This window comes from Torulaspora globosa, chromosome 7 (genome assembly GCF_014133895.1).
Source record: "Torulaspora globosa chromosome 7, complete sequence".
Classification (NCBI taxonomy): domain Eukaryota; kingdom Fungi; phylum Ascomycota; class Saccharomycetes; order Saccharomycetales; family Saccharomycetaceae; genus Torulaspora; species Torulaspora globosa.
Window position 1 is genome coordinate 58756 of NC_050733.1, and position 26366 is coordinate 85121.

The window sequence follows — 26366 nt, forward strand, 5'->3', positions numbered from 1 at the left end:
GGCGGCGCACCAGGGGGTTTCTCCATTGGTGCCCAATACATATATATACGCAGATGTAGACATGAGCGGGGCAATCTGCTTCTAAGACCCGGCCCCAGTAAGGGAAGCAACAATGTTTAACAGAGTCGCCAGACGCGCATTCTCCACCACAAGAGTCAATCCTTACAAAGTGACCGTGCTCGGCGCCGGCGGCGGGATCGGCCAGCCGCTCTCGCTGCTGCTCAAGCTGAACCACAAGGTCACGGATCTCAGACTGTACGACCTGAGGGGCGCCAAGGGCGTTGCCGCGGACCTGTCGCACATCCCGACCAACTCCGTTGTGCGTGGGTTTGCTCCCGAGGAGCCCGACGCGCTGCACAGCGCCCTCGAGGGCGCCGACGTGGTGCTAATCCCCGCGGGCGTGCCCCGCAAGCCCGGCATGACTAGGGACGATCTGTTTGCCATCAACGCCGGGATCGTGCACGACCTGGCCTCCGCAGCCGCCGAGGAGGCTCCGAAGGCGGCGATCCTCGTCATCTCGAACCCGGTCAACTCCACCGTGCCTATCGTGGCGCAGGTGTTCAAGGCCAAGGGCGTGTACGACGCGCGCAAGCTGTTTGGCGTCACGACGCTCGACTCGATCCGCGCGTCCCGGTTTATCTCCGAGGTCGCCGGGACCGACCCCACGCGCGAACACGTCAACGTGGTGGGCGGCCACTCCGGGATCACCATCATCCCGCTGCTGTCGCAGACGCGCCACCACGAGCTGACGCGCGAGCAGCGCGATGCACTCGTGCACCGCATCCAGTTCGGCGGTGACGAGGTCGTCAAGGCCAAGAACGGTGCGGGGTCCGCTACGCTGTCGATGGCGCAGGCGGGCGCCAAGTTCGCGAACGCGGTGCTGTGCGGTCTTGCCGGCGAGCGCGACGTGATCGAGCCCGCCTACGTGGACTCGCCGCTGTACAAGTCTGAGGGCATCGAGTTCTTTGCGTCGCCCGTGACACTGGGCCCTCAGGGTGTAGAGAAAGTGCACTCGATCGGCGAGATCTCGTCCGAGGAGGAGGAACTGCTGGCCAAGTGCAACGAGACCTTGAAGAAGAACATCGCAAAGGGCGTGGCGTTCGCAGAGCAGAAGAAATAGAGTCGAGTTTATAGTATCGCCTGTAGTTAGTTATTCGCAAGTTTGATGATAGCCGCCTACGCTTAGTTTTTCTGGGTGTAAGGGTGCCAGCGGGCAGATATCACAGCGCGACAGCCTGGGCGTAGGCTTCTGCAGTGGCCAGCAGCAGGCGGGCGATGGGCATACAGGTTCACGGCCAGTTAATTGATGATCAGTCGAGGTGCGTCCATTGGCACTCGGTGCTGGACGTGGTCGCGCTCAGGTTCAAATGCTGCGATAGGTACTATGCGTGCTTCAGCTGCCACGAAGAGGATCTCGAGTCACGTGGACACAGTGTGCGGCGCTACCATGTTAAGCGGGACCGACTGGCGAAGGTGGTTCTCTGTGGAGTGTGCCAGCTTGAGATGACGTTTGATGAGTATGTGGGTGCCGGGGACCTGCGGTGTCCCTCCTGCGGTGTCCAATTCAATCCGGGCTGCAAGTTGCATTACTCTTTGTATTTCGATGGAATAGATATATAACGGGACCAAACAGTGGCGGCAGCTACTGGGACCCTTGTAAACGTAGTTTTGTTATCGGGATGTTCAACAGGGACACTCTTCTTCGCGGCTCGTTTCTGGGCGATCCTGCCAGCGGCGAAGCGCTGGCTTCAGGGTTTGCGTCTGAGGCGTTGTCGTCCGGCGCGGGTGCGTCTTCATTCTTTGACGGCGATGCCTCCGCGGACGATCTGGTGATGTTTGTGGGCTTTCTATGCAGCGAGGAGCTTGAAGCGGAAAGAGAGGAATCTTTCGATGCGAGTCTCGACGGCAGCGGGGCGCCGGCGCCAGGAGACTTGTTGCTGCGTGTCGTGGAGGGCCTGCGACTAGGCGGGATTCTCGGCAGTTGCGGCGTTGGAGCCGGTTGCGAGTAGAGCGAGTATGGCGAATTCATCGTCAAGACCGGAGATGGACCGTCGTCAAAAACGCCCTTGGAGGCCAGAACGGGCGTTCGGAAGGAGCTGTAGCTCGGCTTTCCCAGCACACCGGGCACTTGGGCATCTTTCAGCATCTTGGCGTACACCTTGGCGAGATCAAACGTCTCAGCCACGTCGCTAGGCCTTAGGTCGTAGTTATTCTTGACGTTGTCACCCACAATCCTGCCATCAAACACCAGTATCCGCATGCAGCTTATGCTGCCATACTGTAGACATATGTGGAGTGGGGTGTCTCCACCGTCGTCTTGGACATTCAGCTTGGCGCCAACTCCCATCAACAGCCCTAGACATTGGTAGTGGTCGCGCATGCATGCAATGTGCACTGGAGTTCTTCCATGCTCTCCGGGCCGGTCGATGAATCGGGGGAAGTGCTGTAGCAGCAAGTGTGTGGTTTGCTCATGACCGTTCATCAACGCCAGATGGACGCAAGTGTTGCCCTTGAAAGTCGTCATTAGTTCTTGCTTGTCATGTCCCAGCTGAATTAGATAAACACACACCAGATATCTTCCATTGTATGAGGCATAATGTAGCGACGACCAGCCGTTGGATGGATCCACGTTTGTCAGATATTCGGGGAATCGTCGAAGCAGCCTCTTCACTATCAGCAGGTTTCCTTCAATGACTGCCTCCCGCAGCCTCACCGATGGATCACCAAGCATCAACACAGCCAGCCCTGGGCTTCACTTCCTTAAGTGTGTGTAAGGCTAGTTGAAGAGATCGCGCATCCTTCGGATTTAAACAGGAGTCTTACTACAATTAGATGACAAAAGCGACTGAACTGCACTAACGACGTCTCGTCAGATGGCTACTGTATCGGTTAATTATAAGTTTTCGTCGTTCAGGGTTAAGGTGACACCAAACACTGTGATGAATGATGTCCTATCAGAAAGTCTGAGCCACTTTAGACTGATCGAAAGTGAGTCGTCAAAACCCAAGACTCAATGGATCCTGGAGCATGATAAGAAGCCAGTGACGTTGGATCTGCCCTGGAGGTTCCTTAACCTGAGTCCCGGAGTCAAGTTAGAACTGAAGGAAGGTGATCCCACGGTGACAGCGAACAAGATAGCGTCCGTTAGGATAAAGTTGCAGGTTATGGGCCATCCTACAGTGATAGAAACAATCAGGAGCACAGCAGATCTGAGAGATGTGCTGGATATCCTTGCATCGAAGCATGGCTGGTCCATAAACCTGCTTGAATCCAAGTTACAAGTGGTCTCCAAAACCATTCCGTACGCCGAGCTCAGGGGATTGCATCTTGCTGATCTTGGAGTTAAGGATTCTGTGCTTCTGAGGTTGATAACGAAAGCTCCGTCTGAGCCAACTCAGCTGCCACCAACAGATAAACAATCGACAGCAGAGGAAAACGTCGACGACAGAACTCCCGTCCCGGAGACTGAGGAAAACGTCGATGACAGAACTCCTGTTCTTGATACCGAGGAACCAGCCGGCAAGAAGCAGAGCTTGCACAAAGTGTCAGCATTTGTACCACCAGAAACGTCGATCACATCCAAGGTGCATAACGAGGTGGAAAATGATGATGATTACGAAATGACTGTGGATGAGGCAAGAGCATATCAAAAAATGCTCTCGAAACAAAGAGGTAACCTTGGTGGGCCTTTGCTATCGAAACGGCTTCGCCAGGCAAGAGAAGAAGTTCACAAGCGTGCAGTCACCGAATGCGTTGTCAGGATTCGGTTTCCTGATCTCAATCACATCGAGGTTACTTTTAGGCCAGACGAAAATATGGACACAGTCTATAAAGTCGTTTCGGAATCGATATTACCGGAACATTCAGAGTTCACGTTATCCCAGCCTCATCCATACATTACATATCCTAGGGATGAGAGAAAATTGGTAGACGACCTGGCTTTTGGCTCCAAAACACTGCTGGTGTTCAAGTCAGACAAAGAAGGTCCCTACCTCAGTAACGCTGTCTTGGAACAGGCAAAACAACTTGGGGAGGCCGACGATATCCGATTGGACCAAATCAACCATAGAGCAGATACAAATGGCGTAGGTTTGAAAACTAAAACGAAATCCAAACCTTCATGGCAAGCATCAAAAATGGAAAACGTACCAAAATGGCTCAGGCTGAACAAAAAATAGTTGAATCTTTCGAAAAAGAAGATGCTACTTATATGACTGAGTCCCTACTATGTACATTATCTATCAATTCTTGCATATTCGAAGGCGAGAACTGCAGTTCTTCCAAGGCCTCCGAAACAAGGAAGAAATTTTTATCGTCTGGATATTTTTGTTTCTGCAGCAACAAAATGTCTTCTATCAGTTTACTATAGTTATTGATCTCTTTAACTGTGCCCTCAGGTCCGAAATTATTCTTTGGTAGCTGATCAGAAAAGCCAGGTTCCGCGCCTGTCAATTGATCAAGAGTAGCCCGGCCCTTAAGCTGTCGCCGTTCAAGCATTATATGCTCTCTGTCCAATCCTTTCCTCAGATAATCCGATAAGTTTTTAGGAAATGAGAGACCGTGTACCTCTATCATTGCTGCCAGGATACCGGGGATGGCCTGCCAATCTCTTTTCTTCATGAAAGTCACCAAAATTGTGAAGTACATACGCTCATCAGGTAAAATATTATCATCGTTGACCATAGTGCGGAACAGTGTTCTTATCGAGAAATTCGGATGTACTTTAGTGGCTTTAACAATTTTTGAAGCGTTCTCCTTCCAAACTCCATAGTTCGATTTCATCTCGACAGTATGCAGTTCCCGAGCAAAAACGTAGTAATAACTTGAACAGAGCTTCCAAATTTCGGCGTATAAGCCCCTTGTTATATCGCGACGATTGTAAAAGCTAGTTCTGTCCGCATCTGGAGGGTTACTCTGTACTCTTTTCTCTTCCAGGATGCGATTGATCAAAGTGAAAGAGTTCTCAAAATCATCAGACTGTCTATAAAACATCAGCAGCTTACTCAGAAAGACAGAATTATAAGGCACACCAAGAGAGCTCATCCTATCCAATATCTGGGAAACTTTCTTTTGATATGCCTCCCGCTGTTTCCTACGTCTCACCGCCTGCAGAGCATAATACTCAATAAATTCCGCGTAGTGATGAGCATTTGCTTCGGAGAAGAAGTGTTCATTCGAGCCAGCCTTATGTTGTCCACACTGTTTTGAAGCTTGTTCCATACTGGAGAGCACTTTCATTGCATCTGCTTCTCGTCCAGAAGCCAATAGAAGTTTAAGCACGCTGTGGAAGCTCTTGGAGGGTGAAAGTAAATCTTTATCTCTCAAAGATGATACTATAAGGCCTTCAACCGTTTTGGTCAGCAACGGATCTTTGACAAGTGAGTCTATGCTATCAAACAACAAATCCTGACACATCGAATTATCAACATTGGCCTCTTTCACAATGCGATCAAAAGTATTCTGAAGCTTCTCCAGGCAAAAGTCGGCAATTTCTGGAGACATATGAGTCTGGAGTGAGCTCTTCAGAGATTTAATATCTCTCAATAGGTTTAATTTCATGCGTACCACGAAATACTGGTATCCTAATTCGGAATTTCCAACTTTATCTAAGTACGTTGCCATAACTTTGTATGCTGTATTGAAATTCTTCCTGAAAAGGTGATAATCTGCAACAGTCAAAAGATCATAACTGGTAGGTAGTTCTCTTTCGTTGAGATACATATCCGCCTCGTCTTCTGAAGCAAAATCAACCGTCTTCTGTGCTCTGTCTTGACTGGAATTCAAGCCAAAGGTGGTAACTATATCCAAAAGTCTTGTTGTTAGAGCATTGGCGCTTCCTAAGTCTCTTAAAAATAGTTTCTTCTTTATGGCCAGTTTTAAAATCCTAGGACTGACATATGGATAACCAGGAAACTTTTCGTCTAACATAGCCAGTAATCTTTCGAATTTTTGTAAGTAATTTGCCCGCAATGCTACCATCATCCCCATTTCGTACCACCATCTTTCATCGACTTTCTCCCTATTAGTTTCAAAGAGATTGTATGCTTTTCTGTACAGGCCATAATTCACAAGTGATTCGATGTAGAAAGACTCATTGACTGGATCCATCCTGACGTTACCGCGGGCATAAATCAGATTGCCCGCCAGAAAGATGCCCCGTTTCCGCCTTCCCTCGATCGGTACAATCTTTGCTAGTTCAAAGGCTTCCACCAGTTGCTCTATCGATAAAACCTTAGATCCGATAGGCTTTTTCTTGTTATTGAGGTCAGTCAAGATCTCGTATATCAAATCCAAGCTCATAAGATAAGTCTCATTCTCTGAAGATGGCATAAATAAACTGGAAACTAAGCCTGCTTCCAATTCTTTTTCAGAGTCTACTCTTTCATGCAGCATATCATCTCTCCTTGTTTCGCGCAAAGCCCTCAACTGTTCCTTATTCATGGTTTCGAATCGCTTGATTTCCAAACTAGCCTCCTGAAGCAAATAACTAAACAGAACGTTGGCTTTATCATCGTCAGTGACGCCTTCTGCGGTCAACTGTTTCTTTAGACTCTTGAAATTGCTAGAGCTCCGCTTAAAAGTGGAACTGGCCCGCTCAAAGTAGCCAAGCATGACATCTTCTAAGGATTTTTCAACATCAAGTTCCTCAAATTCCAGGCCTCTTAATCCTTTCTGCATTTCATTCAATCCATTTCCGTTCAGATTCGAGCTCCTCTCATCTCGCAGCAGCTTCTTGCTCTTCAACGCAGTTATATGGCTGGTCGACGGTCCTCTTTTCCTATAAAAGCGAACATTAGTTCTCAACAGAGATCGGAGAGCCAAATGAGTCGATCTCATCATCTTTAAACCATCAACCCTTGAGTTACCTGTCGCGATGACCTTTCTGATATCTCTGATGCCAGGTATTTTTGAAGCGAGGCGACACCTCTTTCAACGCCAGTAAATAAGAATGGCCAACCGAAGCAAGAAACAACCTCGCTAGGATACAAGGTTACTAGTTATTGACTTGATCCCGCTAGATACTACACATGAATTTAAGATACAATTATTTTTTCTTCCCACTTTTCAAACGACCCTCGAAACCGGCTCTTTTCTTGGAGCCTGCTGTGCCAGTAAACTTGCGCTTCATTTTCTGCTGCTTCGACCTCTTTACACCTTTATTCTCCCTTCTTATCTTCAGGTTCTCCTCTCTTCTCTTTTGCTTCTCAGCTATCGTCGACGCTACGCTCTTCTGGCGTTCTTTCCATTCTAAAGCGGATTTCCTCTTTTTGGCCTCTTTTCTCTTCAAGGCCTTACGGAGTAGTTTTTCGTCATCCTTCAGTTTTACACCCTCAGCCTGTAGTGTGGCACGCTGCCACTTGCTTTTCTCTTTCAGTTTGATCTGCTCTAGTTCGTCTTTTGACTCCAGTTTCTGCTTCTTGGCTTCAACCAGCTTGAGATGAGCCCTCACGTCGTTATTAGCGGGCCCTTTCTTCTTCGCGGTCCTTCTCAGGTTTTGCAAGTTCGAAGCGACTGCATCGCCGTCATCGAATATTATATTCTGGAACATCACTTGACTTGCTATGTTGTCATCTGCTGCCTTGTGTCTCTTTCTATCGCTCTCGCCATCCATCTGGTTGTCAGAGTCGCCATCATCGTCAGAATCGCTGTTGTCGCTTCCATTGGGCTCCTCCTCGTCCTGCTGCTGACGCTGTCTTCGGTTTTTGTTCTCCAGCTTCCGTTTCCTCTCTGCGAGGATCGCTTCTCTGGAGCTTGGCGCTCCCTTCACCTTTGTACCGGGAGCTTTTCTCTTCTCCTTCAGTTCCTGGATCTTAGCCTGCAGTTTAGACCTCAGGGCGTCGAGATTCTTCTTGCTTCCACCTTCTGGCTGCTTCTTGGCGTCTTTTTGCGGCTCCTCACCTGCCGGAGCCTCTGGGGCCACCTCGTTACCTTCGTCATCGAAAATCACACCAATCTTCCCGTCTTCCTCCGCAGAGTCCCTCTCCGGCGTGCTACTCTCACCGGCCCCCTCAATTGCCGCTGCAGCCTCCTTCAACTTGAATTTCTCGCCGGGCAGACTGACGGGCTTGGCGTTATTCTCTCTCTTCTTCATCACCTCCAAACTGCTCAATGTTTCATCATCCATCTGGTCGGGATCCAACTTCTTGACCTTATCCTCCCTGGCCTGGCTCTTGCTTTTCTTCTTTGCCTTCCACTGTTCCTGTGTCTTGTCATCGTAGTAGTACTTGGCAGGAATAAGGGCAAGCAGCCCCTCAAAAGCGTTCGAATTCGACCTCAGCCGCTCCTCCAGCGTATTAGACATCGCAACCCACCTAGAACCCAGCACACGAGCCAACACTTCACCTCATCGCATCCCATCTCTAGCAGCTCATCGCCTAAAACTTTTCTATATGGCAGGGCATCGTACATTTTTCAGTCACGTGATACGGCCGGTTTCGCATCCAATTTCAGAGCCAAGCCGAGCAAGCTGGCGCTCTGCCACCTGGAGGCTCGTCAAATGGCTTGACCATCGATTGCAAGCTGTCTGACGCGCCATTGACCAGCGGTCGCTGCTTTTGCCCCGTTCTTTACGCTGCTTTGAAGACCTAACAGCGTTTATGAGTGGGTTGTGTGCCGGGTAACGGGAAAATTTTTCATTCTGAGCCCTCGAGGCTGTTAAAAGAATGAGCAGCATACAGAACTCGCAACCACTTAGATCTCTGTATATTTGATCTTACGTTGATTTATCCAGTGTTTGTGCTCTCAATCGCTGCTGCCAAACATGTCTGTGGGTACTCTATACGCCTGCCGCTCCCCAAGGGTTAGACTCGTAAAAGCTTTGATTAAGTACTTGAAGCTTGACATCGAAATTGTCAATGCAGCGGAGAGTGCTCAGTTTGCGGAATTGTTCCCACTGAAAAAAATGCCAGCATTTGTTGATGCCAAGGGATACAAGTTGACCGAGACGATTGCTATCGCTTATTACTGTAAGTTTACGTTGATATGATGGTTTGCGAGCAAAGTGCTGGACGGGATATTCAAGCAAATGATGAGAAATTTCAATTTTATACAGTTATCCCTGTCTGAATGGGTATCAAAAAGGTAACCACTCGTGTGTCGATATTTTTGACTCTGATTGATTGGATTGACAGTACCAGCACTTGGCTTGCAGCGTAGATGTTCTTTGACCAGTTACTAACGAGCCGATTAGTCGTTTCTTTGGCGAGTGACGAAAAAGCGAAGACGACGTTGCTAGGTGGCAGTGCCAAGGAGAAGGCTGATATCTTGAGATGGGCTTCTGTTGCCAACCAAGAGGTCTCAAGCGCATTTATGAACCCTCTCTTTGTGCTTCTGGGCCGCCAGCCGTACAACAAGAAGGTGGTTGAGTCCAGTCTTGCTGAACTTGATCTGCTAGCTCAATTTTTCGAACAGAGGTTGAGGGAGTTCACCTACTTGGCTGCTGAAAGAATCACCCTTGGTGATCTGGTTGGTGCTGTCGCCTGGGCCCTTCCTCTTGGCATGATCTGTGGTCCTGAGTTCAGGGAAAGACACCCTTACTTGACCAGATGGTTCAACACCGTTTTGGCTTCTCCAATCTTCAAAGAAGAATACAGCGACTTCAAATTTGCTGAAAAGACAATTGAAGCACCAAAGAAGCCAAAGGCTGAGAAGCCAAAGAAGGATGCTGAACCAGCCAAGCCAGCCGCCAAGAAGGAAGAACCAGAGGACGCCGAGCCAGCTGCTCCAAAGAAGCCAAAACATCCTCTAGAGGCTCTTGGCAAGTCCACTTTCGTTCTAGACGAATGGAAGAGAAAGTACTCCAACGAGGACACCAGATCAGTCGCTTTGCCATGGTTCTGGGAGCACTACAACCCTGAAGAATACTCCATCTGGAAGGTCGACTACAAGTACAACGACGAATTGACTTTGACCTTCATGTCCAACAACTTGGTCGGTGGTTTTTTCAACAGATTGTCCGCCTCCACCAAGTACATGTTCGGTTGTTTAGTCGTCTACGGTGAAAACAACAACAACGGTATCACCGGTGCTATGATGATCAGAGGCCAGGACAACGTCCCAGCCTTCGACGTCGCTCCAGACTGGGAATCCTACTCTTACACCAAGTTGGACCCATCCAACGAACAAGACAAGGAATTCATCAACAACATGTGGGCTTGGGACAAGCCTGTCATTGCCAATGGCGAATCCAGAGAAATCGTCGACGGTAAAGTGTTGAAATGATCGTAATGTAGCATTGTATAATCGAATACCATTTGAGCTTATGGTCTTTTAATTCGTCGTGCGGGATGACAGCTGGAAGAGATAATAAAGCAGCCAGTCAGCAACCAACAACAGCAGTCCCTGAAACGCATTGTAAAGACTATCGAATTGCGATTTGAATCCTGTTGCGGGCAACGATTGGTGACTGCTTCACGAGAGATGTCCACTGCTTTGTATACTGCGAACGATTTTATCCTTCTTTCGCTGCCTGAGAAGACGAAACCCGCAAACTCGCCTAACTCAAGTGCCGATGCCTGGCTGCAGGAGGGATTGATTGGCGGCAGAGCGTTTGTTTCCGACTTTAAAATACCAGAGTTCAAAATTGGGTCTTTGGATAGCTTGATAGTGGAATCTGAAGAGTTAGCAAAGTATGACAGTCAGATCGGTGGATCGATCGCTAAAATTGTGGAAATTCTAGGCGGATTATCCCAGGCGAACACTAATGCCTACAGGACGGTTCCTATAAACAATGTTCCAGTGCCAGAATACTTGGAGAACTTCCAATGGCAAACGCGAAAGTTCAAGCTGGATAGCAGCATCAAAGAATTAATGGAGCTTATATCGAGCGAAGCGGCTCAGTTGGATGCAGACGTGAGGGCGACTTACGCAAACTACAACAATGCTAAAACTAGCCTTGCAGCTGCAGAAAGAAAGAAGACTGGAGATTTATCTGTGAAATCATTGCATGACGTTGTGAAACCGGAAGATTTCATTATGAACTCCGAATACTTGACCACACTTCTGATTGCAGTTCCCAAAAGTTTGAAATCTGACTTTGAAAAATCGTATGAGACCCTGGCCAACAACGTGGTTCCAGGGTCGGCAGGTATCATCTCTCAGGATTCGGAGTACATACTCTACAACGTCCATTTGTTCAAGAAGAGCGTCCAAGAGTTCTCTGCCAAGGCTAGGGAGAGAAAATTCATCCCCCGCGAGTTCAATTACTCGGAAGAGTTGATCGATCAATTGAAAAGGGAACATGACTCGGCAGCTAGTCTCGAGCAGTCCCTTCGTGTCCAGCTGGTTAGACTGGCCAAGACAGCATACGCTGATTGCTTCATCAATTGGTTCCACATCAAGGCACTGCGTGTTTACGTTGAGTCCGTACTACGTTACGGCTTGCCTCCTCATTTCAATACTAAAATCATAGCTGTGCCACCAAAGAACTTGTCCAAATGCAAGGCTGAACTCATTGAAGCGTTCGGTTTCTTAAGCGGAAATGCCTTTACAAGAGATAAACAGGGCAAAATCGTCAAGCAAGATTCCAGTTTGCATCAGTATGCGCAACTGGTTGATACTGAATATGAGCCATTTGTTATTTACGTTATTAACTTGTAGCATGATATAGAGACAGCTAGGCATCTGAACGACCAATTGAGCAGGCAGATATTTCGAAAGATAGGTTACAAGTCCCAGAATCAGATCAGCATCTTGGAAAGAAGTCAAGACGACTTACGCCATTACAGTTTTCGTATTTTTCATTTTCCTTTGTGTATGCTGATTACTTGTGCTTGTAGGACCCTTCCGAATTAAAAAGTTTGCAAGGTCAAACCTAGAAGGTGGAAGTAAAACTATCAACTTTATAATAGGGACCGTCACGATGCTGTGGAGTCCCGATTCGGTGATAGCGGCCGATATTCCTTCAATTGCGGGTTTACATCGTGATAGTGCAATTAAGGTTTTCTTAAAGCTTAAACCAGCTCAAGATGAGATGTCACAGCTACGATATAAAGTGAAGGATTCTCAAACCATCGTTCTGGAAGGTCCAAGGCGATCAGAGCCAATTCAAGGTCAGGATCTGGAGCTTTTTGTTTTCGACGGGATCGAGGATATAGAAACAGAGACCATTGAAGTCAGTAATTCCATTGTAAATGATAGTGTGAAGGAGCTTCTGGATGGATACAATGTTGCCATTATGGCTTACGGACAGAATGAGTCTGGGAAGACGCATGCAATGCTTGGCCGCGATGGGAATGATGGCCTGGTACAATCTACGTTTAAGCAGCTTTTTAATGAAATACTTCGAGAGGAGGCAAGAAATGTAGACTTTACTTTGAGTCTGAGTATTGTGGAGGTATATTGTGAAGAAATAAGGGATCTTTTAGCTCTGCCGGATCGTAGGAAGCCGTTGAAATTGCGTGCCGATTCGAATCAATCAACTCTCCACGTCAAGGATCTGTCAAGCGTTACCGTATCTTCTCTCTCTGAGACACTATCATGTTTACAAAAAGCCAAAGTCAACCAGAATAGTGGCGGGAAGCGAATGCCGTCGAGAGCTAGTGTGATTATCAAGCTTTCCATTAACCAACGAAATAATGACGAGGAGATAGTAAAGGCAAGCACCTTGCAAATGATCGATCTCGCAAGTTCAGATAAAGTTCATAAAGATAGCGGTCCATCGCTGGGTACTGAAGACGCCAGAAAAATAAACATTTCAATGGATGCGATAGATAATGTTGCTCGGTCCTTAGCTGGTTCTAAGTTGACTGTCAGTGATACAAGGCCACCCGCTAGCAAGCATCAAATTCCGTATATGGAATCCTCCCTCACGCAGCTTTTAAGGGAAGTCATTGGCGGTAATTACAGAACAACTGTGCTGTTAACATGTTCAACAAAGAAGGAGGATGAAGCAGAGACTTTGCAAAGCCTGAATTTCGGGGCTAACATGAGGCTTATCAAAAACTCTGTGAGTCAGAACAAGTCTGGATTTAACTCCAAAAAGATCCTTGATTTGCTAATGAAAGACTTCAGTGTAGAGCGTGCCAATTACATATCAAGAATCGAGCAGCTTCAAAACGAAATGACTCTCATAAGGCGAAAGGAACGAGAAAAAGATTACATCCAATCAGATATTCTGTTGACTGAAAATAGTAACCTGAAAGCTCAAGTTGATTCGCTTTCACAGCTGCTTAACAGCGATGGCAAAAAGACTAAAGACGAAGAGCATTCCAGAATATTAGAAACCTTGATGGAGAAATGTGAAAGTGTGATCCAGCTCCAAATGAAATTGGATAACGAATGTTCTCGGACTGCTCATCTTAGATCTGAGCTCGAATTTAATGTATCAAGAGAGCAAGCCCTAGAAGCTATGAACTTGAAGCTTTTGCATCAGCTACAAGAAAACGAAGATGAGCTTAAGCAAGTTCTTGCGTCGAACTTCAGCCTTAAGCAAGATCTCGAGAAGTGGCAGAACCTGGCAGCTACACGATTAGAAAAAAATGAAAGTCTTGAAAGTTTATTAACCGTTAACAATGTTGGGAGGCACGACGATCGAAATAGAAGATCATCGGCTTCATCCGCAGGCAGCTTTATGGCCCAAATTGACGAAAATTCTCAGTTTAGAAAGAGCTCTTGGCTCTTTGGCCATTCTAGTACCAACAGCAGAGCTATGCGGCAGGCATCTGTGGACAGTGTGAGATCCAATACCTCCCAGGAGCTTTCAAGGCCGAAAGTTTTGAAAAACGGTCTCAACTTGAATGCTGTGAGCGGTGATGCAGAAAGCTTCCATAGCAAATGAGATGCACATCTTATGAATTGTTCGATACTATCAGCGTGCCGAGCTTTGAACCTATAAAGATCATGATTAGTATCATGCACCATTTTAGCGCTAGCTGCGTTACGCTAATAATCATTAGAAAAGGTATTTCAGAACGAAATACTTTCAGTGTTTTAGGCATGCAAAAGCTTAGCATTGCAAGAACCCAAAACCATCGGTTTCTAATGAGGTGCAGAAAAATCATCGAGCTGTGCTGGAAAGCCTTAAATATGAGCTCGAAGACCTTTTGGATGTGAGCGAACAAGCCATGAAGCTTCGCAATTCTATTATCGAGGTCTATTACTTTTTCCATTGTATTGTTCAAGTTTTGCGAGATTGCTTCAAAGCTACTCGCCACTCTGTTATTCCAGTTCGTCACATCTTCACTAATTAACTCGGCAGTTTCTTGCCAGTCAAACAAAATCTGCTCCTTCAGGGCATGCAGTGGCGAAAGGACACTGTTGGCGATCGACGGGATTATGGTGTCTTTTATCATATCGTCGTAGTCATTCAGTGCTTCAAAAGCTCGAGCGTGTGACTTCGCCAGATCAGAAGAAATGGTTATAATATCATCTCTGGCTAAGACCAAGAAATCTTCCCATTGCTTACCCATGCGATTGTGATTTTCAATCTGCGCATCGTATATCTTCTCAACGATTTCGTCCACTTCCGTCCACTTTTCTAAAGCCGCCCGATTTTTATCGTTGATCTCATTTGTAATGTCCATTCTGCTAAGCTCGGTTGCTATTTTATCGGTAGTGATTAGGATATCCCCAAGACTCTCGATAAGCTGCGAATCTTTTTTTTTAAGCTCCTCTAAGAATGCAACTGAGTCCCTAGTAATCAATTCCTTCATCCTATCTTTGTGGGCAATGAATTCGGTTTCTATATCTTCTTCATTGGATTTTGCCCTTTGGCTGAAATCATCCATGTATTCTTGAAACATGTTGGCCATATTTTCCAAATGTCTTCTGGAGGCTGACTCGGTATTGCTGATTATTTCCTGAACCTGAGCTCTTAATGCATCGCTGATGTCGCTATACATCCTGGTTACATTCAAAAATAGGTCTAATATTTGCTGTTTCTCGTAAGGGAGTGAATTCTCAAAGCATATGCTGGATAATCTCTGATAGTTTCCACTGTAGGTCGTCCACCACTGAGCCGAGGACTCCAGCCGTATCATGCAGTCCATCATGGAGTCTATATCCCACGAATCACAACTGTTAGGTATATGTTCCAATCCGGATGCTTTGAACTCACAAATCGACAGCTTAACAGCGGCCTCAACACGTAGTGCTGAATCGACGAATTCCATACCTTTTTCCAAGCATATTGGCAAAAAGGACTTCAAAGCTTCAGTGACGCAATGCGATTTGAGGAACGGGAACTTATCCTCCAAGTACTCCTTAGCTAATACCTTGTCAGTGGTGTTTATCGCACTGAACCGTTGTTGGAGCTGGCTGGAGATATCTAGACTGTAACTCTCGCCTAAGGGCAGGCCAATCACTAAAAACCATAGCATGGAGCAGATCGTCATCGATATATCATAAGCACTGAATATGTGAACACTCTTGAGCATTCTTTAGGTCTTTATGAGTTTTGAATATATTTAGACTTGTATGTTTCATAAGTGTGACATGTCGCCAGACAAACACGCTACGCAACTAACATTATGAGCTAGCTCACGAATAGGCGAGCTGCTATATAGTTTTCTTAGACTGCTTTTGCGCTGTAACCTTCTCGGATTCTCGAAGAACTGAGTTTAGTTCAGTATCTGCCGTGAATTTATCCCAAACAGATGCTGGGACGTCAGAGAGTAAGTCATTGCTTAAACCATGCACCAAGATTTTCCTTATGACATCTAGCTCCAAATTTTCTGTCTGAGCCAGCTCCGCTTTAAGGACTGTAACCAGTATCAGTTTCGTTTTCATTTGCGAAATCAGTTGCAGCTTGGCCTTTAGAGGCAGGCTAAAGTAGAAAGGAAGCATGCAGCTTGTGAAAAGATCCACTTTGAACAAGTCACAGCCCTCAATTGAGGAAGGGATATTCTTGAGTTGCTTTTTTTCGAGTTTGGAAAGAATCGTCTTGAAGAAATCACTGGAAATTGCAATAATGTCCTTCTTCATGATGGTCGCCATCATCACATAGTTTTTTAAGTCTGCAAAGGAAAGCAGAAAAGCCTTTGAATATTTGTCGGGTAGTTTGTCGCCGTAAAATGCTGACGCCATTCGGTAAAGAGAACAGAGATTGGCGGATCTCATTGATGGGCCGTTCTTTATATGAGTAATCTTGTGTATGAACGGAATTAGGTTGACATCCAGTATCTCTTTCGCGTTCTCACAGTTTTTTATCATAGTAAGTAGACTTGTCACCTCAGACATATGCCTGCAAAGGGGTATCAAATAAGTGAAAGTCAACGGGTTGCGAGCCCGCTCAACGGCTGGTCGAAAATCAGAAACTAATGCAAAGGCCCTCAAATAACCCTTGGGAGTTTTATCTAGGTTCAGCTGATCATTGATGGCTTTGAGATAATTGACTATCGTTGATTCAGCTGGAAGGAACTTCCTAGCAATCAGGCCGCTTATGATCCTTTTACTTTCGTTCAGGTTCCCGATTTTGATGTAATATTCTAAAATTTCTTCACATACCAGAGGCTGAAAGTGTGTTGTGCAATTTTGTACATGAAATCTCTTATTTATGGCATCAAGCAGGCCATCAAAAGAGGTCACTAGTTTCTCAGTAATTGGTAACTTGTTCCTCTCGAGAGAGACGAGAAGATGGAGTACGAGCTCCTCGATGACTTTAAGTTGATCAATATCCGTGGCCAAGTGCAGCTTTATTGATTCAATAATCGTCAAAATTTTGTCGGTGGAATTGACGTGATGCTGAAGCAAGTACAAATAGATATCTTCGCTGAAGACCCCCAAGTCTCTATCGCTGATAAATTGTTCAACTATAGCATTCAGGGTGGCCGGATTGATTTGCTGGCTTTTCTCAACTGCAAAGAGCTCCTTTAAAGTGGATATCAAAGGATGCTTCATCCTACTTAACTTGCTGGGTTTCAGCAGTAAGCCCGTCATTTGCTGATTTAGGACTCTGTAATCCAGCTCAGAGGAAGAGCCCGCAAAGGCTGAGAAATCTTCTAGCCAGTTTGCAACTCCGCGCACACATTTAAATCTCAACGAGCTCATTTCCAGGTGATACGAGCCGGCCGGTTTTTCATTCAGTAAGGAAGGCATGATCTGTTTTCCATCCAGCAATGCTGGCAAAGTTTCTGTAGAACACGCAATTATCTCTTCTGTAGTGCTAGGGGTGTAAAACGGGTGAACAATATGCGATGGGGACGGTACTGATAAAGGAAGGCCTTGTTTTGGGCCAATTCTGTGTTTGAGTGGATTTCGCGGTACACCACGTACATTGCAAGTAGAATAGATCCTGCACGGCTTCATTTCGGCCGTTCAGTTGGGATGGTTTCTTTGACAATTGGTGATGAAAGATCCAGATGTTACCGAACTTGACGCTTCTAGCGTTGGTACATGTAAAGGCTCCGTCAAAAGCGACAACGCATCGCTTAGTTATGAGAGACCAGGTTCGAGCACTGAGGATTCATGGACCGTAATTGAGCCTGTCTTTATCGGTGCAATCTGTGCTGTGGCATATGTTTCCACTGATGAAGCCCTCTCTTTTGCTTGCAGAGTTTCGTAGTTTTTTATGGACACGGAACGTCTCAGAGTCCACAGCAACGAACAGCAAATGGCCAAGCTGATCGTGGCAGCCAACATGAGCCATCCTGGCCAGTTCAAATGCGAAATGAAAATGAGAATATCGACCAGAAAGCACAGCAAACTGAACAAAACGGTCGGCAGCGAGAAAAGCGCCACAACCAACAGATATCCAGAGGAGGATCGTAGTGAGGGGGATAATAGCAGCAATATCATAACCCACAATATCGACGTGAACGCCAACGATAGTGGGTGAACCACTAGCAATTTTGTCACTGGGTATTTCACCATGGATGGGAGAAAGGTTTTCCGTCCCGACATATCAACGCTCAAGTCTGTGTATCCGATTCCCGCAGGTGTGCATACCGTTCCATTGAGATCTACATTAGTGTTGCACCAGCCAAACACGCCATACGCGGAATCAAGAAAGTTCGATAGCGCCAAGCTCTTAGTGATCGGCACAGAGATCACCGGCAGCAATTGGAAAACCAATGATACCGTAGTCAACACTACCACAGTGATGATCACCCGCATCTTCACATTGTACCGCTGTGTTATCCTCACTATCTTGATCAAACCAGGCTGATGAGCCTTAGTTAAGGTACTAAAGTCTAAAGTCTCTAGTTTGCTCGTACATGATGACTGAAAAATTAGAGCTAAAGCGCGATGAGATGAGATGAGATGAAAGCACTCAGAGCAAGCGGTTCAAGATCTGGGTGATCTAGTCGAGCAATTGTTCCCTTATCCATTATGCAGACTTCTGCGGACTCAGTTTTGCCCAAAAATCAAAAGAGAGGACGGAAGGTGCATCCATTCCAGAGATCTCAGAGCAAAGTAGTGCAGTTTGTGGAAAACAAGCAAGATGACGAAGATGAGCTTGAAAATCAGACATTGAGTAGAAATGAGCTCAAGAAAAAGGCCAACGATCTACTTCGGGTCAGGCAGACCTTTCCTGTGTACCAGAACAAGGAGGAGATCATGAAATACATTCGGAAGAATCAAGTTGCGATCCTTATCGGTGAGACAGGTTCCGGTAAATCGACTCAGATTCCGCAATTTGTGCTTGACGATCTTTACGCGGGTCGATTCAAGGGTGCCATAGCGGTCACCCAGCCGAGACGAGTCGCTGCGATAAATTTGGCCACACGAGTAGCTCAAGAGTATGGCTGCAACGTAGGAGAGCAGGTCGGTTATTCTGTGAGATTTGACAACGCTACGAGCTCGAAAACTCGTCTCAAGTATCTGACTGATGGTATGCTCTTGAGGGAGTCGATGATGCACCGTGATCTGAAGGAGTACAGTGTGGTAGTTATCGATGAAGCACACGAGAGAACAGTTCTAACGGATTTGATCCTTGGGTTCCTGAAGTCTTTGATAGATGGTCCTAGACCTGATTTGAAGATAATCGTCATGTCAGCAACACTGCAGGCAGAGAGATTCAGCTCATTTTTCCACAACGCACCCATCCTCTTCGTTGAAGGACGTAAGTTCAGCGTTGATCAGTACTATTTAGGACAGCCATGTGAGGACGTAGTCGATAGCATGGTGCGTTGTTGCTGCCAGATCAACCAAGGCGAGCAGATGGGAGATATCCTGTGCTTTCTGCCCGGTCAGGAAGAGATCGATAAGGCCGTGGCCATCATGAATAAGATTTCACCGTGTATTAGTGAGACCACTGCTGTTCCGCTAATGGTAGCGCTGCCGCTTTATGCAGCGCTACCGCCAGCGCAGCAGGCGCTGGTCTTCAGGCCTGTGAAGGGTTTCAAGAGGAAAGTCGTTTTCAGTACCAACATCGCAGAAACATCAGTGACTATCAGCGGGGTCAAGTTCGTGATAGACTCCGGTCTCCGCAAAGTGAAGGTGTGGCGGCACCAGCTTGGGCTAGCCACCCTGCTCACCGTCCCGATCTCGAGGGCAAGTGCGATGCAAAGAACAGGTCGAGCGGGCAGAGAAAGCGAGGGAAAGTGTTTCCGACTGTACCGTGAAGCCGACTACAACCAACTGCCCTTGCAAACAGAGCCTGAGATTGCTCGAAGCGACGTCACATCACCTGTTCTGATGTTGAAGCGGTACGACATCGACGACGTCGTCAACTGGACATGGTTCGAAAACCCGGGCAAGGACGCTCTTGTGCTGGCGCTCCAACAGCTCTACGAATTACAGGCGCTGGACGAGGCGGGCAAGATCACCTCCCGAGGCAAGCAAATGGCGCTACTACCGCTGCCCCCTCAGATGAGCAGCGTGCTAATCCACGCCCATGAGATCAAGTGTCTGTCGCCTGCGATCGACATCGTCGCCTGTCTCAGCGTCGACAACTTCCTACTCAACCCTCCTCCAGAGCTACGAGACGAAGTGAATGAGCGGAGACTCGCACTATGCAGCGCCGGCAAGAGACACGGCGACCTCATAATGATGAAAGAGCTTTTCGATTTCGCCTCCCAGATCCACACTCCGCAAGAGCGCGTAGAATGGTGCAAACAGCTGTGCGTATCGCACCGCGCCTTCAAGAACATCGCTAAAATAAAGGAACAACTTAGAACATACTGCAAACATCTATTTAACGACGATGTGACACAACAAGAGGAGAACGAACTAGCCCTAGACACAAACACGAACATCGCCCGGATCGTCAAATGTTTCCTAACCGGTTTTGCCAAGAACACCGCCATTAGAATGCCAGACAGATCCTATCGAACAGTGCTAACCGGCGAACCCATCAGCATACACCCATCGTCTCTTCTGTTCCTCAACTCTCACTGTCCCGCCATAATGTACACAGAGTACCTATTCACCACTAAGGGATACGCGCGCAACGTGACGCGTCTCGAGCTCGCCTGGCTGCAGGAGATTGCCGGTCTCGGCGCCGTTGCCAAGCAGACCGTCGCGTCACACGAGCAAAGTGTCTAAAAATGGCCCAAAATACAAAGTGGGACAAGTGGCCTTATGATATCATCGGGGTTTTCTGCATTATAGGCCCCACTTGTCCGAGAGGCAGTTTCCCAAACGGGCGATGGAGGCCCCGCGGCACAGAGAACTCCGCAGGGTCCCCCGGCCGCCCGGTGTAATGCCAAGCGTTTTGCGTCATGACGCCGCTCGAACCTTTTTGCCTTAGACGCAAATGCAGCCGCTCGTCTAATTGAGTCCGGTGTTTGGTCAACGAGAGCTTCTCACCGGGTAGTCTATGCCAACAAGGTAGACCAGCATAATGGTTTCCAGGACAGGGACCTGCCGTATTGCCGGGCAATGAAAAGTTTTCATGGTGACAGCAGGGAGCAATGGTTATTTCTCAGCAACGTCGGGTATATATATGTGAAGATGTGGATGTGAGAGATCGAGATATGAGATCTTCCCAGTTCTTTGAGCAGTAGTCAAGATCTGCAATTTTCAGGACATGGGGTTAAGATTAAGCAAAAAATTCTCGCCAAAAGGCGGGTTTATGAGTAGAACGGCTCATTTCGGTCTGACGGGTAAGAAGTTGCGTTATGTCATCACCACGACGGCGATGACTGGTTTTTCGCTTTTTGGCTACGATCAAGGTCTGATGGCTAGTCTGATCACAGGTGACCAGTTCAATTACGAGTTTCCAGCAACTAAGAACAATGGAGAGGGCGACACACATACCAGTACAGTTCAGGGTGCTGTTACTTCGTGTTACGAGTTGGGTTGTTTTTTTGGATCTCTGTTTGTTATGTTTTGTGGTGAAAGGCTCGGGAGGAAGCCTTTGATTGTGTTGGGTTCTTTGATCACTATCGTTGGGGCTGCCATTTCTACATGTGCGTTTCGTGAGCACTGGGCGTTGGGCCAGTTTGTGATCGGTAGAGTTATTACCGGCGTTGGTACTGGTCTCAACACCTCGACGATCCCCGTCTGGCAGTCCGAGATGTCCGATCCAAGCATTAGAGGTCTGTTGGTTAACCTGGAGGGCTCCACGATCGCTCTTGGTACCATGCTTGCGTACTGGATCAATTTTGGGTTCTCTTACATCGACAGCTCTGTGCAGTGGAGATTCCCGGTGTCGTTGCAAATTCTCTTTGCATTAGTTCTTTTGGCGCTCATCGTCAATCTGCCAGAATCGCCACGTTGGCTGATTGCTCAAAGCAGAACCGAAGAGGCTCGTTACTTACTCGGACAACTCGATGAGGTTGATCCAAACGATGATCAGGTCATCGCCGAAGTCGCTATGATCCACGATACCGTCATGAGGTCAAAGAGTGAGAAGAACTCGATGTCTAACCTGTTCGCTCGTGGCAAGTCTCAAAACAGGCAAAGAGCTCTTGTTGCCGCCTCTACTCAGTTTTTCCAGCAGTTCACCGGTTGCAACGCTGCTATCTACTATTCCACCGTGCTTTTCGAAAAGACAATACTTCTGAGTCCCAGACTCTCCATGATTCTCGGTGGTGTTTTCTCTACTGTCTATGCGTTGTCCACAATTCCATCGTTCTTTCTAATTGAACGTTTCGGTAGACGTAACTTGTTCCTAATGGGAGCAGCTGGTCAAGCCGTTTCCTTTACCATCACCTTTGCCTGTTTGATCCACAGCACCAAGGAAAACGCTAAAGGTGCCGCTGTCGGTTTGTTCCTGTTCATCGTCTTCTTTGGTAGTTCTATTCTGTCCTTGCCATGGATTTATCCGCCTGAAATCGCCTCTATGAAGGTCCGTGCTTCAACTAACGCGTTCTCCACATGCACCAACTGGATATGTAACTTCGCCGTGGTCATGTTCACGCCTATCTTCATCCACAGGTCCGGTTGGGGTTGCTACCTATTCTTTGCGGTTATGAACTACTTATACATCCCGGTAATCTTCTTCTTCTACCCAGAAACTGCCGGTAGAAGCTTGGAAGAGATCGACATCATTTATGCCAAGTCCCACGAAGAAGGTACTCAGGCCTGGAGAGTCGCTGCTAACTTACCCAAGTTGTCGTTGCAAGAAATCGAAGATCACGCAAACGCACTCGGTTTGTACGAAGATGACCTGGAGAAGGAAGAGTTTATCGAAGATAAGGCAGACGACAATCGTGGAGCTCACGGCTATGCCCTGTTCGCCAGAAACACACAAAACAACGCCGAAGACTCTTCTTCTGCATCTGAGAAAGACCCTCGTACCGCCTCTCAAGGTGATATCTGAATCAATTACTATAAATTGCACAGCTTTAATATAATCATAGTTTTTCAACTTTAATAGTCATAGGTATGCAGATACCATAGTAATCAGCGTTCTCAAAAATTACAAGTTTAAGATCTTTCATTCAAACCAGACTTAACTATAACGATCAAAGATCTCTCATATCACATCTGCTCCACATCATGAAGGTTAGTTCAGCGTTGCTGCAGCAAGGATCAAAAATGATCGACAAGTATGCTTTGTATGTGCCCAAGTCTGGTGTCTTCCCAAAGGGCTTCAAGGTCGCCTCTGCTGCCACTGGCGTCAAGAAAAACGGCAATCTTGATCTGGGGATTATCGTGAATACCAACAAGTCACATCAGTCGTCTGCTGCTGCTGTTTTTACTACAAACAAATTCAAGGCAGCTCCGGTTTTGGTCTCAAGAACAGTGCTTGAGGAAACGTCTGGAAAGAACGTGAACGCAATTGTTGTCAATTCTGGTTGTGCAAACTCTGTCACTGGTGATGTGGGTATGGCCGATGCAAAGGAAATGGTCGGCCTAGTTAATAGTAAACTCCAACTGGAAAACTCTACTTTGGTGATGTCGACCGGTGTGATCGGTCAAAGATTACAGATGGACAAGATCTCGCAAGGTATCGACAAGATTTTCAATGAGAACAGATTTGGTTCTGACTTCTCCTCGTGGCTGGACATTGCCAAATCAATCTGCACCACTGACACATTCCCAAAGATGATTTCTTCTGAGTTCGCTTTGCCCAATGGCGCTAGATACACTTTAACAGGTATGGCCAAGGGTGCCGGTATGATTTGTCCTAACATGGCTACTCTTCTGGGTTTTATTGTGACTGATCTGCCCATTGAAAGCCATGCGTTGCAAAAAATGCTGCGCTTCTCAACCGAGCGCTCTTTCAACTGTATCTCAGTTGATGGAGATATGAGTACAAATGATACGATCTGCATGATTGCTAACGGTGCTGTTGATACTCCCGAGATTACCGAATCCAGCCCTTATTACGAGCAGGTTAAAGAGCAGGTTACAGAATTCGGTAAAAGATTGGCTCATTTAGTTGTTCGTGATGGTGAAGGAGCCACCAAGTTCGTCACCGTTAATGTCAAAAATTCCCTTACCTTTGCGGATGCTAAGATTATTGCTGAATCTATTTCGAACTCTTCGCTTGTCAAGACTGCGCTCTACGGTAAGGACGCCAACTGGGGAAGAATTCTATGTGCAATCGGTTATGCCAAGTTGGAAAATTTGAGCTCTCTGGATGTGGAGAAGATCAACGTCAGTTTCATTGCAACAGACAATTCCGAACCACGGGAACTCAAGCTTGTGGTCAATGGTGTGCCCCAGTTGGAGATCGACGAAGAGAGAGCTTCCGAGATTCTGGCACTGACCGATCTGGAAGTTCTAGTCGATCTTGGAACCGGCAAAGAAGAAGCTCAGTTCTGGACATGCGATTTGTCTCATGAGTATGTCACAATCAATGGTGATTACAGATCATGAGGGACAGAAGAAGAATGAGATAGACAATGATATTTAATTATTCTTTTTTTTTCTTGCTTCTCGATAAGAAGAAAATAATATATTACACTATAAGCTTTACTGTAATCTAAACATGACTTGGTGGTGGAAGTTCAACTTGTTCGTTCAAGTAAGTGACAAGATTTTGGGGATCTAATAAGGCAGCTTTGAAGTATTGGCGTTTGGGGATAATGGCAAGTAAGTCAATGATCTCGTTGGGCACTGCGGGCCCTCTCTTCATTTTCTTATGAGACTGACCGTTTGCTTGGCTTCCCCGACTTCTCTTCAATGAGGAGCTCAACATATCGTCTGTTTCCGAGTACTTATCATCGTTCATATAGGTCAACTCTAACTGCTTAATCAAGTTCTCATCTTGGACCCTATAGCGATCGGCAAAAACCTCGATCAGGTTTTCATGAGGAAATCTCTCGAAGAATCTCTTTTCTAGAGAATAGACATTGTTTAAAGTACCGAACTTGGATTCGTAGCTTATCATTTTCTTGTATATCGACCTCAAACCTTCAAGATCCTTTAACTTCTCGACAGATGTCTCGAAAAGAGTTTTGATTTGGGAGTCCTTGTTGATTACAATCAAAAAATCCATATACTTGTTAATGTAGGCGGCGTCTTCCTGAAAATATTTTAGACCGAGTTCTAACACCTTGCAGGCAGTCTTATAGTCATTTTGGTTCTGAAATTCCAGATATGCATTCTCAATGTAAATGTCGTGGGTTAGATTGTTCTTCAGTTTACGACATTTACCAAAAACTGATCGAGCAGCTGATAGCCCCGATAGTCGCTTCATTGTGTTCATATATATACAGTTGACGAATGTCATCTTTTTCTTCTGCTTGTAAATCCTGAATTCATTCTCACTAGCCAACATCAAATGATATTCACGCAGTAAACTTTGTGTACAATCCTCGAAACATTTCTGAACCAAATCGTATTTGTTATCCAGCTCGTAGCATTCGGCAAGCTTGAAAGTGAGAGATGGGGAAGTTGGGTTCGCACGTACAGCAGTGCTTAGAATTTGGCAGCGTTCTGTGGCATCGGATATGAACATAGCGTAATCATACCACATTTCAGCCGCAAAGAGCATATGCTGTATGCCTTGCTTGTACACATATAAAATTCTAGACTGCAACATTTCGTTTTCCAGCCCCAATTTGTTCTCTTTCTCCCATTCGATCCATCTGAGCCAAATTCTGAGCTGATTTGGGTCTAGCTCCTCATCAATCGACGGAATCGTATTCTTATTAGCGGTCGACAGGCTCGATGGAGGAGACCGCCTCAAGCCTCTTGTCAGTTGAGACCATTCTTGATACAAAGACCGAGCCTTCATATAATCTGGCGACAGCTCGCCAATGAATTTTCTAGCCGTCAATGAATTGACTTCCTGTTCCCATTGTGTGTATCTGTTCCAATTTTTCTCGATGCTTTCGAAAGGCACACACAACATCCTCTTGTAAAGCCGTCTTATCATGTCGATACGTTGTTGGTCTTCCCACTTGTTGACAGGCTTCCATTGCTCCAAAAACCCCAGATACTCGCTCCAGAAGGACGAAGAACGTGGTTCAAACACTGCGCATTTTTCCATCACTAATTGAAACGCCTTCATCACAACCGCACGGGCCTCCTGGCCACCAGTAATCAAATTATTCGTTCGACGGACATAATCCAGATACGTTGACCACAATTGTAAATCGTTGTTCGCTTTCTCGCCAGAGAGACATTCGGCCAGCAGCCTCTCAACCACCTTAAACTCATCTCGTTGTAATTCGCCCTTCAACTGCAGCGTCCATAGGGGTGAATAGAATGGGAATTTATTATGTAGTTCTGTATATATCTTCCTAGAGTCCTCGAAAGCGTCTCGAGACTCGTAATACTGCACCAATTCGAGATATGCCAAAATATCCACTGGATTCCTTTCAATCTTATCCCTAATTCGGCCCTCTATGTCGCTGGGATCCCTCTGGACTGCTGCAGTAGGTGGTGTCAATGATTTGTTGCTTGCGTCGACACTCAATGTTGGAGTCGCGCCGCCTGACATTGCTAAACTCCCGCTCCAGCTTCCAAAAGGCTTGCGCTGCTTGCAAATGCACTCTAAGACCTTCCAAACGATCCAACGGCCCTCTTTTAAAGCTATTAGAGCTGTTTCTAGTGGCTATTGCATTGGGAAGTTCCTAGACCTCTCC

General features: G+C 46.6%; 16 protein-coding genes across 16 annotated transcripts; 9 read left to right on the top strand and 7 right to left on the bottom strand.

The window, feature by feature from the left end:
- Positions 1-112: 112 nt before the first annotated feature.
- MDH1 (malate dehydrogenase MDH1) lies at positions 113-1120 on the top strand (the record flags this gene model as incomplete). Its single annotated transcript, XM_037284965.1, has 1 exon — positions 113-1120. The coding sequence occupies one exon, from the start codon at positions 113-115 to the stop codon at positions 1118-1120; it is 1008 nt and encodes a 335-aa protein (XP_037140861.1).
- Positions 1121-1275: 155 nt separating this feature from the next.
- Positions 1276-1620, top strand: HOT13 (Hot13p; the record flags this gene model as incomplete). Its single annotated transcript, XM_037284966.1, has 1 exon — positions 1276-1620. The coding sequence occupies one exon, from the start codon at positions 1276-1278 to the stop codon at positions 1618-1620; it is 345 nt and encodes a 114-aa protein (XP_037140862.1).
- Positions 1621-1642: 22 nt separating this feature from the next.
- On the bottom strand, positions 1643-2731 carry AVO2 (Avo2p; the record flags this gene model as incomplete). Its single annotated transcript, XM_037284967.1, has 1 exon — positions 1643-2731. One exon carries the CDS (start codon positions 2729-2731, stop codon positions 1643-1645), a length of 1089 nt encoding a protein of 362 aa, XP_037140863.1.
- Positions 2732-2873: 142 nt separating this feature from the next.
- Positions 2874-4178, top strand: UBX4 (Ubx4p; the record flags this gene model as incomplete). Its single annotated transcript, XM_037284968.1, has 1 exon — positions 2874-4178. The coding sequence occupies one exon, from the start codon at positions 2874-2876 to the stop codon at positions 4176-4178; it is 1305 nt and encodes a 434-aa protein (XP_037140864.1).
- Positions 4179-4206: 28 nt separating this feature from the next.
- SOV1 (Sov1p) lies at positions 4207-6840 on the bottom strand (the record flags this gene model as incomplete). Its single annotated transcript, XM_037284969.1, has 1 exon — positions 4207-6840. The coding sequence occupies one exon, from the start codon at positions 6838-6840 to the stop codon at positions 4207-4209; it is 2634 nt and encodes an 877-aa protein (XP_037140865.1).
- Positions 6841-7045: 205 nt separating this feature from the next.
- RRP14 (ribosome biosynthesis protein RRP14) lies at positions 7046-8302 on the bottom strand (the record flags this gene model as incomplete). The annotated part of the gene is made up of 1 exon (XM_037284970.1): positions 7046-8302. One exon carries the CDS (start codon positions 8300-8302, stop codon positions 7046-7048), a length of 1257 nt encoding a protein of 418 aa, XP_037140866.1.
- A 459-nt stretch (positions 8303-8761) lies between these two features.
- On the top strand, positions 8762-10221 carry TEF4 (translation elongation factor EF1B gamma; the record flags this gene model as incomplete). The annotated part of the gene is made up of 2 exons (XM_037284971.1): positions 8762-8966; positions 9191-10221. 2 exons carry the CDS (start codon positions 8762-8764, stop codon positions 10219-10221), a joined length of 1236 nt encoding a protein of 411 aa, XP_037140867.1.
- A 198-nt stretch (positions 10222-10419) lies between these two features.
- On the top strand, positions 10420-11598 carry VMA5 (H(+)-transporting V1 sector ATPase subunit C; the record flags this gene model as incomplete). Its single annotated transcript, XM_037284972.1, has 1 exon — positions 10420-11598. One exon carries the CDS (start codon positions 10420-10422, stop codon positions 11596-11598), a length of 1179 nt encoding a protein of 392 aa, XP_037140868.1.
- A 262-nt stretch (positions 11599-11860) lies between these two features.
- Positions 11861-13777, top strand: SMY1 (Smy1p; the record flags this gene model as incomplete). Its single annotated transcript, XM_037284973.1, has 1 exon — positions 11861-13777. The coding sequence occupies one exon, from the start codon at positions 11861-11863 to the stop codon at positions 13775-13777; it is 1917 nt and encodes a 638-aa protein (XP_037140869.1).
- Positions 13778-13787: 10 nt separating this feature from the next.
- KAR5 (Kar5p) lies at positions 13788-15374 on the bottom strand (the record flags this gene model as incomplete). The annotated part of the gene is made up of 1 exon (XM_037284974.1): positions 13788-15374. The coding sequence occupies one exon, from the start codon at positions 15372-15374 to the stop codon at positions 13788-13790; it is 1587 nt and encodes a 528-aa protein (XP_037140870.1).
- Positions 15375-15495: 121 nt separating this feature from the next.
- Positions 15496-17244, bottom strand: AEP1 (Aep1p; the record flags this gene model as incomplete). The annotated part of the gene is made up of 1 exon (XM_037284975.1): positions 15496-17244. The coding sequence occupies one exon, from the start codon at positions 17242-17244 to the stop codon at positions 15496-15498; it is 1749 nt and encodes a 582-aa protein (XP_037140871.1).
- A 126-nt stretch (positions 17245-17370) lies between these two features.
- RIM9 (Rim9p) lies at positions 17371-18051 on the bottom strand (the record flags this gene model as incomplete). Its single annotated transcript, XM_037284976.1, has 1 exon — positions 17371-18051. The coding sequence occupies one exon, from the start codon at positions 18049-18051 to the stop codon at positions 17371-17373; it is 681 nt and encodes a 226-aa protein (XP_037140872.1).
- Positions 18052-18267: 216 nt separating this feature from the next.
- Positions 18268-20424, top strand: DHR2 (RNA helicase; the record flags this gene model as incomplete). The annotated part of the gene is made up of 1 exon (XM_037284977.1): positions 18268-20424. One exon carries the CDS (start codon positions 18268-18270, stop codon positions 20422-20424), a length of 2157 nt encoding a protein of 718 aa, XP_037140873.1.
- Positions 20425-20908: 484 nt separating this feature from the next.
- STL1 (glucose-inactivated glycerol proton symporter STL1) lies at positions 20909-22645 on the top strand (the record flags this gene model as incomplete). The annotated part of the gene is made up of 1 exon (XM_037284978.1): positions 20909-22645. The coding sequence occupies one exon, from the start codon at positions 20909-20911 to the stop codon at positions 22643-22645; it is 1737 nt and encodes a 578-aa protein (XP_037140874.1).
- A 179-nt stretch (positions 22646-22824) lies between these two features.
- Positions 22825-24150, top strand: ARG7 (glutamate N-acetyltransferase; the record flags this gene model as incomplete). The annotated part of the gene is made up of 1 exon (XM_037284979.1): positions 22825-24150. One exon carries the CDS (start codon positions 22825-22827, stop codon positions 24148-24150), a length of 1326 nt encoding a protein of 441 aa, XP_037140875.1.
- A 106-nt stretch (positions 24151-24256) lies between these two features.
- On the bottom strand, positions 24257-26221 carry RNA14 (cleavage polyadenylation factor subunit RNA14; the record flags this gene model as incomplete). Its single annotated transcript, XM_037284980.1, has 1 exon — positions 24257-26221. One exon carries the CDS (start codon positions 26219-26221, stop codon positions 24257-24259), a length of 1965 nt encoding a protein of 654 aa, XP_037140876.1.
- Positions 26222-26366: the final 145 nt, after the last annotated feature.